At 35.9% G+C, this 12,770-nt stretch overlaps 1 protein-coding gene across 4 annotated transcripts in view; it reads left to right on the top strand.

Annotated features, from left to right (window-relative positions):
* The window catches only part of GRIP1 (glutamate receptor interacting protein 1), a 715,306-nt gene that overhangs the window by 263,898 nt on the left and 438,638 nt on the right, over positions 1 to 12,770 (top strand). For 2 of the 4 annotated variants that reach the window (XM_058426059.1, XM_058426058.1), the window contains exon 1: positions 821 to 1,037. The exons of the other annotated variants lie outside the window; for them this stretch is intronic. In XM_058426059.1, coding sequence (XP_058282042.1) covers positions 905 to 1,037 — 133 coding nt within the window. In that variant the 5' untranslated portion in view covers positions 821 to 904. Of the gene's footprint in view, positions 1 to 820; positions 1,038 to 12,770 lie in introns of those variants that run through there. 4 annotated transcript variants of the gene reach the window in all.

Raw genomic sequence — 12,770 nt, 5'->3', positions numbered from 1 at the left:
TTTATTTTCCCTTAAACCAGGCAGTTTCCTTTATTTGCTGATTATGGTATGCTGTTACTAAGCCTATGAGAAACTTCTCTGTGAAGTGCATTTTAATATTTAGATCAAACAGTGATTGGAATACATTAATGCCCAGTGGGTAAACGTGTCATTTGAAAGCAGCTGCTGAGCCTTCTCCCTGCTGCTCCAATTAACACATACTGCACACTCCTGTCAGCAAGAGGGCTGTGCATATGGATGAAACCACTTTACTGCTTATTAATATGATATGCAAGAGAGCACAAAGGGTTAACCAGTCCGCCCATTGCAAAACAACAGCTTTTCAAGAGGTTTCCTAAGCACATGTTTTGAGATAATGTGGGCTAGGATTAGGGTATTGGATTAGCAGGTAGGAAAGTCAGTTCAGTCTCTAACTTTGGTTCAGTCCATTGACTAATGTGTTTCCCCGCCCCTCTCTTCTCCTATACCCCCGCGCCTATGATGGGATGATGGAGATATTGGATAGTGAAATTCTAGTGCTAGGACTCCTCTTGCCTCAGCTGAATCTCTCGAACTTTGTTTTGAAGCTATTTAAAGTCCAAAGCTTTGCTGTTTGTTTTTTCTCATAGTCTTTTATTACCATTTCACTTTCTTTCTCTTTTCCTCTTTTTTTAAAAAAATTACAGATTTGACAGTTTATTGAGCTAAATGAGAAATATTGTCAAGGTAAACCCATATCGCTATTATTTTCTTTCCCCTCCTATGGCCAAAGTTGCCGTGTTGATGGTAGCCCAGAGGTAGCTAGAAGGGTAGCTGTCCTGGTCCAGGTTTGGTATTGGTCATTCATGCTCCACCGGCTCGCGGAGCAGCTGGGCTGTTGCTGTGCTCTTGTGCTAGCTGTGCCGCGCTGCACGGTGAGTGAGAGATGGACCGCTTCCTGGGTTTTGTCAAGGCGATAAGAAGATCTAGGAGAAGAAAGGGGAAAAAGTACCGACCAGAAGAGGATTACCACGAAGGCTATGAGGATGTCTATTATTATGCTTCAGAGCATTTTCGAAGTAAGCGCTTCTCTCCATCCTCCGGTTCCTTCTCGCATGCTGGGGCTAACAATAAACCTTGTGTGGAGCCTTAATCTTAAATGCAAAAGGTTTCTCAGATGGTGTTCTCTGTGAGCAGTCTGTAAGTACTGAAGTGCTATGTTTTGCTTGATTTGTTGCAAGAACAGCCATTAGATAATAGCATCTAGACAGTATCACCAGCCAAGGTCTGTACACATCGTTAATATTTTAGGTGGAATTAATTATGTTATTTTAGTAAGCCATTCAAAAAAGTTGCAAGCCAACGTAGTAGGTGGCCAGAATATGCTCTGTTGTAGTTGTTGCTTTCCTTTTTCTTTCAGAATAGGGAAGGCTAGCTCATTTGGAAGAAATAATTGTTCATGTTCAAGTTGATGTTAATGCTTAATGCTCCTGATACAGACTTCTAGACAGTTATCTGTGATTAATCTGAGGTGTCGTTTGTACAAGGAAGTTCAAGTACCTTTCTCTGATGCATGTTTACAATTTTGTTATTAAATAAGGTTAATTCTTATTTGCTGTCAGCTAGAAGAAGTGATACCTGTAGTATCCGTAATATGTGTATATTGAGACATTTGAAAATTAGCTTATAAATAGAAGAGAACTAGCAGTTTTCTTTTATCTGTCAGTTCTTTAAGTTTCTGGTAAGGTTTAGACTTGTCCCACTAGATTTAAAATGCCCAGAAATGCCTAAGGGTGCAGAGAGAAAGCAGCTATGCACAGAGATCACTGAGTTTATGATGTGCCCCAAATGGGGGAAGATGACAGTTATGTATGATCTACATTTTTAAAAAGCTAAAAATTATTTATTTGTCTTCTTGAATAAGGATCTTTATAAACTTGTATTTCAATTCTAATTTGTGCTGGTCTTTTGATGTCTAATCATGAATGCATCCCACTTATAACCTCTGAGCATTAACTAATAAATAATTTAAATCCCAATTTCTGTGGTATTGAAAGCCATGAGAATTCCTTCTAAATGCTGGAAATTCTGTTGTGATTGATGAAGACTGAGGGTTGAAAATTCATGTGGTGGCAATAATACAAGAATGTAAAATTGTAATTATTTGATATTTGCTTGAATAATGTGGCTGTATTGCTTTTACCTGAGTAACCTCGGAGTTTTAGAGATGTTTCTCTTTTAAATGTGTGTACATGAATAATGTGTTCTAGTAGAGTGACACTCTGTTTCCTAAATTTTGTTTCCATAATATATCCTAGAATTTAACTAAAATTTATGTCACATCAAAAAATATTGTCAGATTGCATGTGTAATTCTGAAAACTCAGAAACTGAAAAAAAGGAGCTTATGAACTTTTAATTAGACTGGTAGACATTGTACAAATGTTTTGCAGTCAATATATACTGAGTCAAATTCATACCATCTCAGGTTTGTACCATGATGTATGTTTGTAGAAATAGAATTGAACAATATTTTTCAAATGTCTGCATACTACTAGCTTTGGTAAGAATTTAAAAACAACAGAATTACTCTGTAAGTTTATCAAATGTCTTGACAAGAAGAACTATATATGGAGGTATCTAAGAAATATTCCCAAACTAGAGTTAGGACAATGATATAATGAAGATAGTAAGTAGTCTTTATACATTAAGTGAAATAACTCAACAAGAATCACGTTTTATCTCATTTGTCAAGGCCATGCTAAGGATAAGATGTTAAATATCAAAAGTCACTTCCTTTAGATATGAAACTGACATGTTTTTCCTGTGATTTATCAGAAGATACCTATTATGTAATATATAACTTGTGGAGTTAGTTGCAAATTGGGTTCCCAACTTGAAACTATTACATAATAAACAGAATGTGGCAGAGTGGACTCAGGCACTTGGGATTTGGCATTTCATCAAATGTGAAATAGCCAGGGCTTTTAAAGAAGATAAGTCATATAATACAATGACTTCTCAGTGCATCTTTTGGCTTCGGTTTCAGGGTTTCTCTGAATTGCGTAGGGGAGACATCCACTTATATCTTAGAGCTGTAGAAAAGCATTAAAGAGTGAGACTGACCTTAAAACCAGTCCTCTCAAATGGGTAATATGGTTGAATTCAATTACATCTACAACATATCTGTTTTAATTAGTTTTTGGCATAATTTAAAAGTTTATACCACATGTGTTTCTCTAGAAGGCTTAGAAAAACTATCTACATTAAGGCTGAAAACGTGGTGGAATTTACTGATGATGTTCACATCTTAGTTAATGGTGCTATTGATGAACCAGAAGTGTCATTCTTATTTTTCTCCCTAGAGTGTTTGCTTCTTGAAAGAAACTTAACCCTCTGTCTGGTCAGTTTTTCCTTTAGAGCAGATTGCCACAAGAACTTTATATGTATAATAATGAAATATTCAGCTAAAAAGAACCTCCCAGAAAATTATCCAAGTCTGCCCTCCCTGTAGTACATTTTCCAGTTCTGATATTTAATTTTATCCTAATTAATGTCTCTTCTATTATGGGTTCTGATTTAGAATTTCACCACCCTTTCCTTCATCTTAAATACAGCATCACTTATAATCTCTTTAAATGCCAGAGTCTGAATTAAAATGTCCATAGGGTGAAATGCTATGGAAGAGAAGTTATTTTAATAATAGATGACTTTTCTGAAATTCCATCAAAACTCAGTTTTAGCAGTGACAATGATCATAGAATGATTTTAAGTCTCCTGTGACTTTATATTGACTCGATGTATGTCAATGTACATGAGATGGCCATGTTTGATTTTTTTAAAAACTACTTTTATCACTCATCTATCCTTCATAATTCTAGAGTTAGAGTTTAAATAAGCTAGACAGACGCATGCTTTGGGTAAGTCACCAAACATTTCTGGGTTTTAGTCTTTTAAAATGTGATATAAGGTGGCTTTGTCTCTAAAGATTTTCCCAGTTATAGAACTATATTGTATTTATTTTGAACTTTGCTTAATTTCCAAAACAATTCAGGTAAACGTATTGACTGGAGAATTTTCATTGGTATTTAAGGCAAAAAGAAATCACCTAAATATCCTGAGGGAATTGTTTTTCTGGCAGGAATGCTCAGTAGGGAGAATTCCTGTTACTTTAGGGTCATAATCTATCACTGAATATTAAGTAGTGTTGGAGAATTTTGATAAACCTTTGAAATTCTGAAGATGTTTGTAAATCCGAGATTGCATTTTTTATTAAATCGTATCCACCAAGAAGCACCATTTACTTTTTGAAATTCTCACAAAGATGATTCATTTGGTATTTTTCCTCGAGAAAAACTTGCTTTGATTACAAAACTGTCATAAACTTGAATGTAGTGAAGAGCTAGAAAAGGAACCTAACATTCCATTTTATTATGTTTAGTGTCTTTGTTTTTCACTAAATACTGTGTTATGGTAATGTCTTTTTATAGGCTCTGGCAGGTCATATGTTAATTCATCTGTCATACAAAAATAAAATATCTGATTCTATTGTCATGTGTATTTTTATTTAACCACGCCAGATAATATTCCAGCTATAAGACAGATAATGTATATTAAAGACGCAATCTCTTAACACTGTTCTTATACATAACAATCCTGACCTCTTGCTGTCCATGCAGCTGAATTACTTGAGAAAGAAGAATTTGTTTCTCTCTTATGAATAGAGGTATGTGAGCCACTCTCATGTACAGCGCTAGCATCTTATACACCTGTGTAATAGTATGGAATTAGGAGTGGGACTCCTCCATGGTAACTGCTGTTCTTGGTCTTCCTGACTCACCCAGATTGAAGAAAAGCTGTGTGGGAAAGCTCTCAGGGCAGTCATTAGTGACTAATTAACTTTTCTTACTGAGGTCATTTCAGGGAAACTGGAGAAAGGGAGGAACATGAATATGGCTTAGACCTTCTGAATAAAAGGGTCATTTGTATGTACAAATTATTTCATTTGTTGTTTTGTTGTTGTTGTTGTTTGCCTATTCTAATAGATATTCAGCAGTAATTGTGGTGTGTGTGTATGAAATCATTGTTAGCTAAGTTATTTTATGATGCATTGTATGCATTTACAATTCCTAGTTAGGCAATTCAGGCTTTAAAGTGCCTTAGATGTTCAAATTGTGTTTTAAAAGGGTGCTTCACTTTCTTTCATGTCATTGAAAAGCACGATGCATTGTTCTTCTTAGAGAAAAAATAATATTGACGGTGGTGTTTGTAGAATGATAATTTTTAGGCTGTTGTGTGGGTGATTAGATAAGTAATTTATTCTTACTGGTTCCTTTAGCGTTTTCCCCCTTTGGTAAATTCATGTAACCACACCCTCTCTGCTTCAGGAAACTGACATCTAATTAGGACTTTCTTTCTTGATAAGTGTGCCACAAGGCTAGAGTGAGAACTCTGACATATACTTTGGAAAGATGCCTGATTTGTGCAGAAATATGTGTAAGAACTGAACACATAATCAAAGGGAGTCTTGCCTTCCTCAGCCTGTGGGGGATGACAGGGAAGAGGAAGGAACTGGGGAGGGGAAAACGAAGGAGAGAGGGAAGCACACTTCATAGGCTGTCCTTACTTCTCTAGTGCTTGCAAGCATAGAAGCCATTTATTTCTATGTTAAAAATAGTGGGATCATCAAACTGACAGGTCTTGGATGTGAAATCTTGGATGATTCAAGCCTTAGCTGTATTTAGTTTAACTCAAAAAATCCCAGATGAATTAGAAGAAACATCAATTATAAAGAAATAGGGCAAACTTGCTTGTTTTATGACTATACTGCTTATTTTTCTTCCCTAAGAATTGCTTTCCATCTATAGTATTTTTGTCTTGTTGAAAATTGATTGGCTAGCATGTTCCATTTGCTGGTTATTTTGTATCACCAACTTTCTTGTCTCAAGCTATATTTTTTTCTATATGGAATAAAGAAATACTAAAGTTGAAAGGGACCTTAGAATCTACTTTGTCAACCTGAGTATTTTTTTAGATAAAATAACTAGTATACAAACAAGTGAATCAACTTACGGAGTCCCCACTGATCGTCATGGAACTGGGAATAGCAGCCAGACTCCCTTATTGGGTCTGGTCCTTCGCCTCTCATCCCCACTTTTGTTTTAGCTCACTGATGAGCCTTCTGGTGATATTGAAGGTCCAGGATCATCTACATATAAATTATAACTGCTTAGTTCCCTGATAGGTGGCTTTATTTTTTTGAACAGTAGGCCATCTTATCTTAAACTCCTGAACAAAAACAAACTGCTAATTTAATACTGCAAGTCAAATTAACATGACATTATATTTACAGATGATGTTAATTAAAGTGATTGTCCATGGCTCAAAAACCAGAGGTGATTTTCTGTATCATCTCTCATTTGCTCCATGGTTTGCAAACATAGCTACCTTCATCAATGAATATTCTTTCAGGGGACTTAAAATGGCATAATTATTTCAAACAGTATTAGAGTTAGGAGGGACTTCAGAGTCCAGTTAGTATGGCATGCTATCTGAAATAGAAGGTCCTTCTTCAATATTCCAGCTATATGGACATCCAGCTTTCATTTAAATCCTTCCAATGTGAACACGTTCATTTCCAGACAAGGCAAGTTACTGAATAAACCTATGCCTCCTTTAAATACATTGTAAGTTATATGTTAAGTTGCTGGCTTATTCCAAGAAATACAATATGTGTTCAAAATCTATATCTTGACCCAAATAAACATAGACTCTGTTGAATTTAATGTGCAATAAGATTTCATGCCTCCTTTTTATTCACATTACTCTTTCACGGATGTAACATATGGCATGTGGAGGTGAGTAATTCCTTCAATGCTATTTCTGTTTTAACTATACAAACACAGAAGAGCTCTGTATTGGGCCCACATCCATGTGGTAATTTTTATTTCTTGTTTTCTTCTTCTTTTTTGTTGATTTCCACAAGATCACCAAGCCTTCTATTTATTTAATAAAAAGTATATTCTAGTGCTTTCTGTTTGCATGATGTAGTGGTCATCGATTTGTCTGCTTTAAAACTCTTTTTTCATTCCCCTTGGAAGAGCAATGTTCATATTTAAAATACTCCTGTTTCTCCTTCAGTTCTGTCATTATTGATTGATCAAAACTGTGATAATTTGGGTTACAATTATAGAAAATTACCACGTTTTAGTCTTTAGTGATTTGTCTGTTCATAAACTGAGCTAGGTCAATCAGAATGCTCCTGTGGGAGTTTGCAAACTCAACTCAGTGCACTGTGCTCATGGAGAAACCATTCTGGAGTGGGAGGGAATCAAGCCCACATCCAAAGGAGACAGACATGAAGGATGAAGAGGCTCCTCTCAGGGTTGTAGTCACTAATTCCAGTCCTTAAGGTCTCTAGGTTAGAGAATTAGAAAGGACCAGAACTCAGATTGGAACTCAGATCAGCTGGTTTCAAGTTTGATAGTGTTGGTAAGCTCTTATTTGGAAAATATGATTCTTTAGTTATTTTCATTTGATAGAAATAAATGCCACCGATGGAAACTATATTCTTTTCATAAAAATTCCCATCATCCCAAAATATAATTCTCTTAATGGGGCTAAAAAACTATGTGACTTTGGATGAATCACCTGGGTCAGTATGCTTCTTCAGTTTCCTATTTGTGAAATGGGGTTCTAAATCCCAGTGGAGAGTGCTGAAGACCCCAGAGAGAGAGGAATCACTGGCAGGTCTAGTCAGTAGAGCTGTGTCTCCCCAGAGCAGCATACATCCCAAACAGCTGGAAGAAGGGGATAGCTAGTGGGCAAATTTAAACAGACGACATTCCACTTAGCAGCATAACTGCAGTGCATTTAACATTCTTTGCCCTTACTTTTCATTTAGAGAGTTAAGTCTTGTTTTAGAGGGGAACACACAACTTCCCCATGTACCTCTCACTAGATCATTCACCATGATGCCAGATGGAAACACGCCTAGTGGTGTATTAGAATATAACAGAATTTTTAATCTGCTTTTTAAAATTTGAAGTGTTAGAATTCTGCCCCACTGTCTCACTAACTATTACATAATCTTACAACCAAAAAGCTTTTCTGAAACATCCAACCATGGAACTGAGTTATTTGGATCTGTAGATTTAAACTAAACATCAGCAACTAGGTTTATAGATATGTAGAAACTGAGCTGAATTTCAGTTGATATCTAAACCTTTGAAGATCTCTGTTTTGGAAATTATTTGAACTGGCTCAAAATAGTATGAGATTGTGACTAAATAAGTTATTCATAATTAATAAAATTGTAAATAATAATATATAATGCTTGAATTTTCTTCTTACCATCTTTATTCTTTCAAGAATAGTAAGATTGTATTTGTGGTAAGCATCCCACCATTTTTATTCATTCAGCAATTACTTGATGATGCACATGTCAAGAGTCATTCTACATGCCGCAGATACCATGGTACAGAAGACAGAGGAGGTCCTTGCCCTAGTGGAGTCAGCAAGCTAAAAAGAAAACAGAAAAACTAGTGGCAAGTACAATGAAGAAAACCAGATCAGAGTTTTGGGATGGAGTGCTGGAGGTGGTGAGAAGGGTGAGAGTTTGAGATACAGTGTTCCTTCTTGGAGAACAGGATATTGGGATGACCCTGATTGAAGAGATGGAGTCATTATATAATCTCTATAGGAGGCTGGGGCATAAAGCCTCCAGAGATAAAAGTGTATTCATTCTAATACAGTACTTCCCTTGCCATCTGCTGGATGGCTTGTTTCCTTGACATTCATTTGTTAAATCAGTTTTTTTTAAATTCAGAATCCATTTTTTCCTAGGAATAATGCACTCAGGATAGGAAAAATGTAGATTTAAAACCGGGTCTAATCATAAAGTCTTTTTGCAATATTTCACTAACAGGTAAAAGATGACTGTGGCCAAAGGGGACATAGTTACTGGAGAAAACCTTTATTTTGCAGGACTGCTGTTGCTATTCACATAGAGGAGTCTTCTGTTAGTATACTATTGCAAAGTTAGGGATTGTCTAAAGTGGGGGTGGTGATTTGGGGGTATGAAAAGATGGTTTGCTCTGTCTGTAGAATAGCGTCAATAAGTGTGTCATAATCTTCTCTGTATTTGGATCCTAAACATCCATTGAGCATGATTCTTAAGCTAAAAGTCATCAGAGGATACTAAAATGTATGATTGCTTTATAGTTTGTTGTTTGTTTTCTATAGAACAAAATTATTTTATGCTTCTCCCTAGTCTTTCAAGTACACTCCATTATAAAGATTCTTAATGGCTTTTGTATGTCCAAGGAAAGATTGTATGTCAAAGAAATTATTTCCAGAAAGTGCACAAAGTTGTACAGGGTCTTTCAGGTTACAGCCCACAGCATCACCATCTTTTGTGCTTTGTGGAGAATTAGACCCTTTATATTACTATTGTAGATTATGTTACTATCAATAGATAAACAGGGAATTGTATGTTGCTTGTTGGAATAAGTTATTTTCTATATAACTTACTATTTGTTAAATATGATTCAGAGGATTGGACTTTTATGTTTAAAAATAAATTTAATGTAAGATGAAATACCTGTTTTCTGATAATTACCTGAACTGCTTTTCAGGATTGAGTCTAGCCAACAGACTTAAAATTTATGTGTAGTTTCAGAACAGTGGCAAACATTTTGTGAAAACAGGTGCTTTTGATTACTGCTGAGCTGGTCTTATGTTTTCACATTGTGCTTCTGCTGGCAGTGGTATCTGGTTTATGAATTTTCAGGTGCAGAAAATAACATTTGATTTGTGAAGCCCCATTTTTGAGATAAAACTAGGCACATGTCAAATGTAAGCAACATGGAATGTGAAGCCAACAGTGGCATCCTTGCTGATTCTAAGAATTGGATATAGGTTAACAAATAGCTGTAGTGGAAAGTTTTACAAATGATTACAGCTCTGGTTAATACTTGTTTTTGTAAACTGTAATCTGCCTGCAAAAAAATTAACTTCTGCAAGTATTTTGAAGACATGAATGTGAACTTATACCTTTAAAAACTTTGCTCAGTACATTTCACCCTGCTTATAATCGTGATCACTTTTAGGGGAACAGCTGTTAAAATTTAGGGTGAGATGTACGGGTACTCAGCAGTTGGTTGTAAATTTCCACTTTACGAATTTACAGTGGTCTTTCATTATTGAAGTAGAATTGGGGAATCCCCAGCACCTTAAAACTGTTATTTATGGCTGGTTTTATCTACCAATGCCAAGTTTTCATGATTTATAGGAACAAACACCTCTCTCTCTTATTCTTAAAAATTCCAAATCTTTTGCGTAATGGTGTTTTTAGCACTATTTGGAAGATGATCAGGCATAAAAGGAATTTTAAACCTAAGAACTGTTGCGATCTTCCAATCCAGCCCTCTGATTTTACGTAAGTTTAATATCTCTAACAACAGAGTAATTTGCTCAGTAATTGTTTAAGGCTTAAAGAGAGAAAATGTCTAACTCAAGATTACACAGCTCAGAATAGAAGTAACGTAAGTATTTAAGTCTGTGAACTTGGTGTATTTTTAATCATATCCTCCCCCATACCCTTCCCATTGCTTCAAACACTGCCTTCGTGTGAAGTTTCCCACAACCCTGCTCACTCTCCCAAGGGTTAGCCCTGGAGCCCCTGTGTATGTGAATGGCACCCCCAATTACTCCATTGTTTTGTGATTACTACATACAGTGTCCTTTTGTGAGTGCCATGTCCTCATCTTTGTATTCCAGCATCTAAGACAGTGCCTGGGCCATCTATATATGTTTCTGTCTTAAAAAGCTGTGAAGAAGACTGATTCCCATAAGCCAACCACAGAAACCTATCTCATTACTTTGTAGTCACTATTCATGTATTTGAAATGATTAGGAAGTTTAGAAAACCATACTCTGGCTGTAAGAATCTTAGTTTGCCATATCTATGATTCCGATACTATTCCTCTCCATCTACTACTCTATGTAGCATAGGAAAACATAGCTCTTGCAACATATGTTTTGAGAATCCAAATGCAAGGAAAATAGAAGGGGAAAGCAGTGTTTATACTTTATAAGATTCTTATAGACCTACCTTTTTCTTTTCAACACATGCTACAAAGTTTATTATGCTTGGTCTCCTGAGATCAGTGCGTGCTAGGCCCTATGCTTAGTAATTTATGTGCATTAGCTCATTTAATCCACACAACTCCATGAGACTAATACTATTATCTTTGTTTTCAAGATAAAAGTTAGCCAAATGAGCTTAATTTTCTCAATGTTACACAATTGTCGGTATGTTAGCTATTATCAGCGAATATGCATTAAGCATTACTATGTGCTGAGAGCCATGGCAGGAATGTCCCAGCTCCCAACTGCAGTGCTATGTGCCATCCTTCCCCATGCTGCCGGTCAACCGTGCCTTCGTGATGGCAGCCTCAATCCTTGTGATGGGTTGATAAACTCCTGAGTCAGCTTGGATATAATTCCATGGCTCCAAAACGAGAAAAAGCAGCAAAAGCAACATGCTGTTATGACTAATCGTTTTTGTAATGAGATGAATGTTCTTCTCAGTACGTTCATTCAATTATTTTGTATTCAGTTATACTTTGAATAGGAGAATTTACCTTACACTCTAGTGTGACTGTTGTTATTGTTTTTTTTCCCACTGAATCTGAAATTAGGGACTGATGTATGTAATTCACAGCATACTTGGACTGGAAGAAAACTTATCACCAAGGTGAGCACACAGATCCAGTTTAGAGTTGGGACCTTGACTCAGCTTTGTGTATAATCCCTCAGCAACATAGTACAAGAGCAGGAGGGCTGTGACATTGTCCTGTGTCATGTCCAGCCATCAGAATATTTGAATATGAATGCATTTTGTGTCTGTAATACCTACAAACTCAAATTGTGAAAAGCTAAACAGTAAAAAACCAATGCATCTATATAAACAAAAATGCAAATGTGGGTATAAAACTTTCATAAGACCAGAGAGTTCTCTGAGGAATTCCAAATAAATCTAGAATTCATGAGAATTGGAAAACTGTATAGGAACTAGTTTTATTTATTTATATTTTCTACTACTAAGTCACACATGAATCATATTCTGCTCTTCCATGAAAAAAGTAAATACCTACATATCAAATTTACTGATAGGAAATATATAGAGTAAAATTATTTACTATAAAATATATGCATTTTTAGTGAATATTATTTGGATTATTGGCAACAGTGGTCAGGGAACTCTTACTGTCAGATTATGTAATTTATGTTATCCAGTTTGAGCTTGGCTTTGTTAAAGTGTTCTACTTGGAGTGTTGTAATTTTCTCAGACAATTAGGTATGTTTTCTTTTCATTTGGATGGTTTTGTTTTTTACTTTTTAGTTTTTACTTCGTAAAGTTGAGTGTTCCTCAATCAAATTGCAATATTTTATTTAAATAAGACAGAGATCTCTTAGTTTGAGTTGTAATAGCAAACCTCAGAGATAGTCCCATATAGCCTGGGCAACATAAGGAGACTCTGCCTCTATGAAAAATTTACTTTTAAAATTATTTTATTTTGTAGATATGGGGTTTTGCCATATTGCCCAAGCTGTTCTTGAACTCCTGAGCTCAAGCTCACCCCTTGGCCTCCCAAAGTGCTGGGATTACAGGTGTGAGCTACCATGCCCAGCTCCTACAAAAAATTTTAAAATTAGCCAGTCATAGTGGTGCATTCCTGTAATCCCAGCTACTAGGGAGAAGGGCATGTGGACACTGAGGCAGAAGGATCACTTGAGTCCAGGAGGTCA

The sequence above is a fragment of the Hylobates moloch genome, unplaced genomic scaffold (genome assembly GCF_009828535.3).
Source record: "Hylobates moloch isolate HMO894 unplaced genomic scaffold, HMol_V3 SCAFFOLD_12, whole genome shotgun sequence".
In the NCBI taxonomy this organism is placed as follows: Eukaryota; Metazoa; Chordata; class Mammalia; order Primates; family Hylobatidae; genus Hylobates; species Hylobates moloch.
This window is presented reverse-complemented; position numbering and strand designations above follow the sequence as displayed.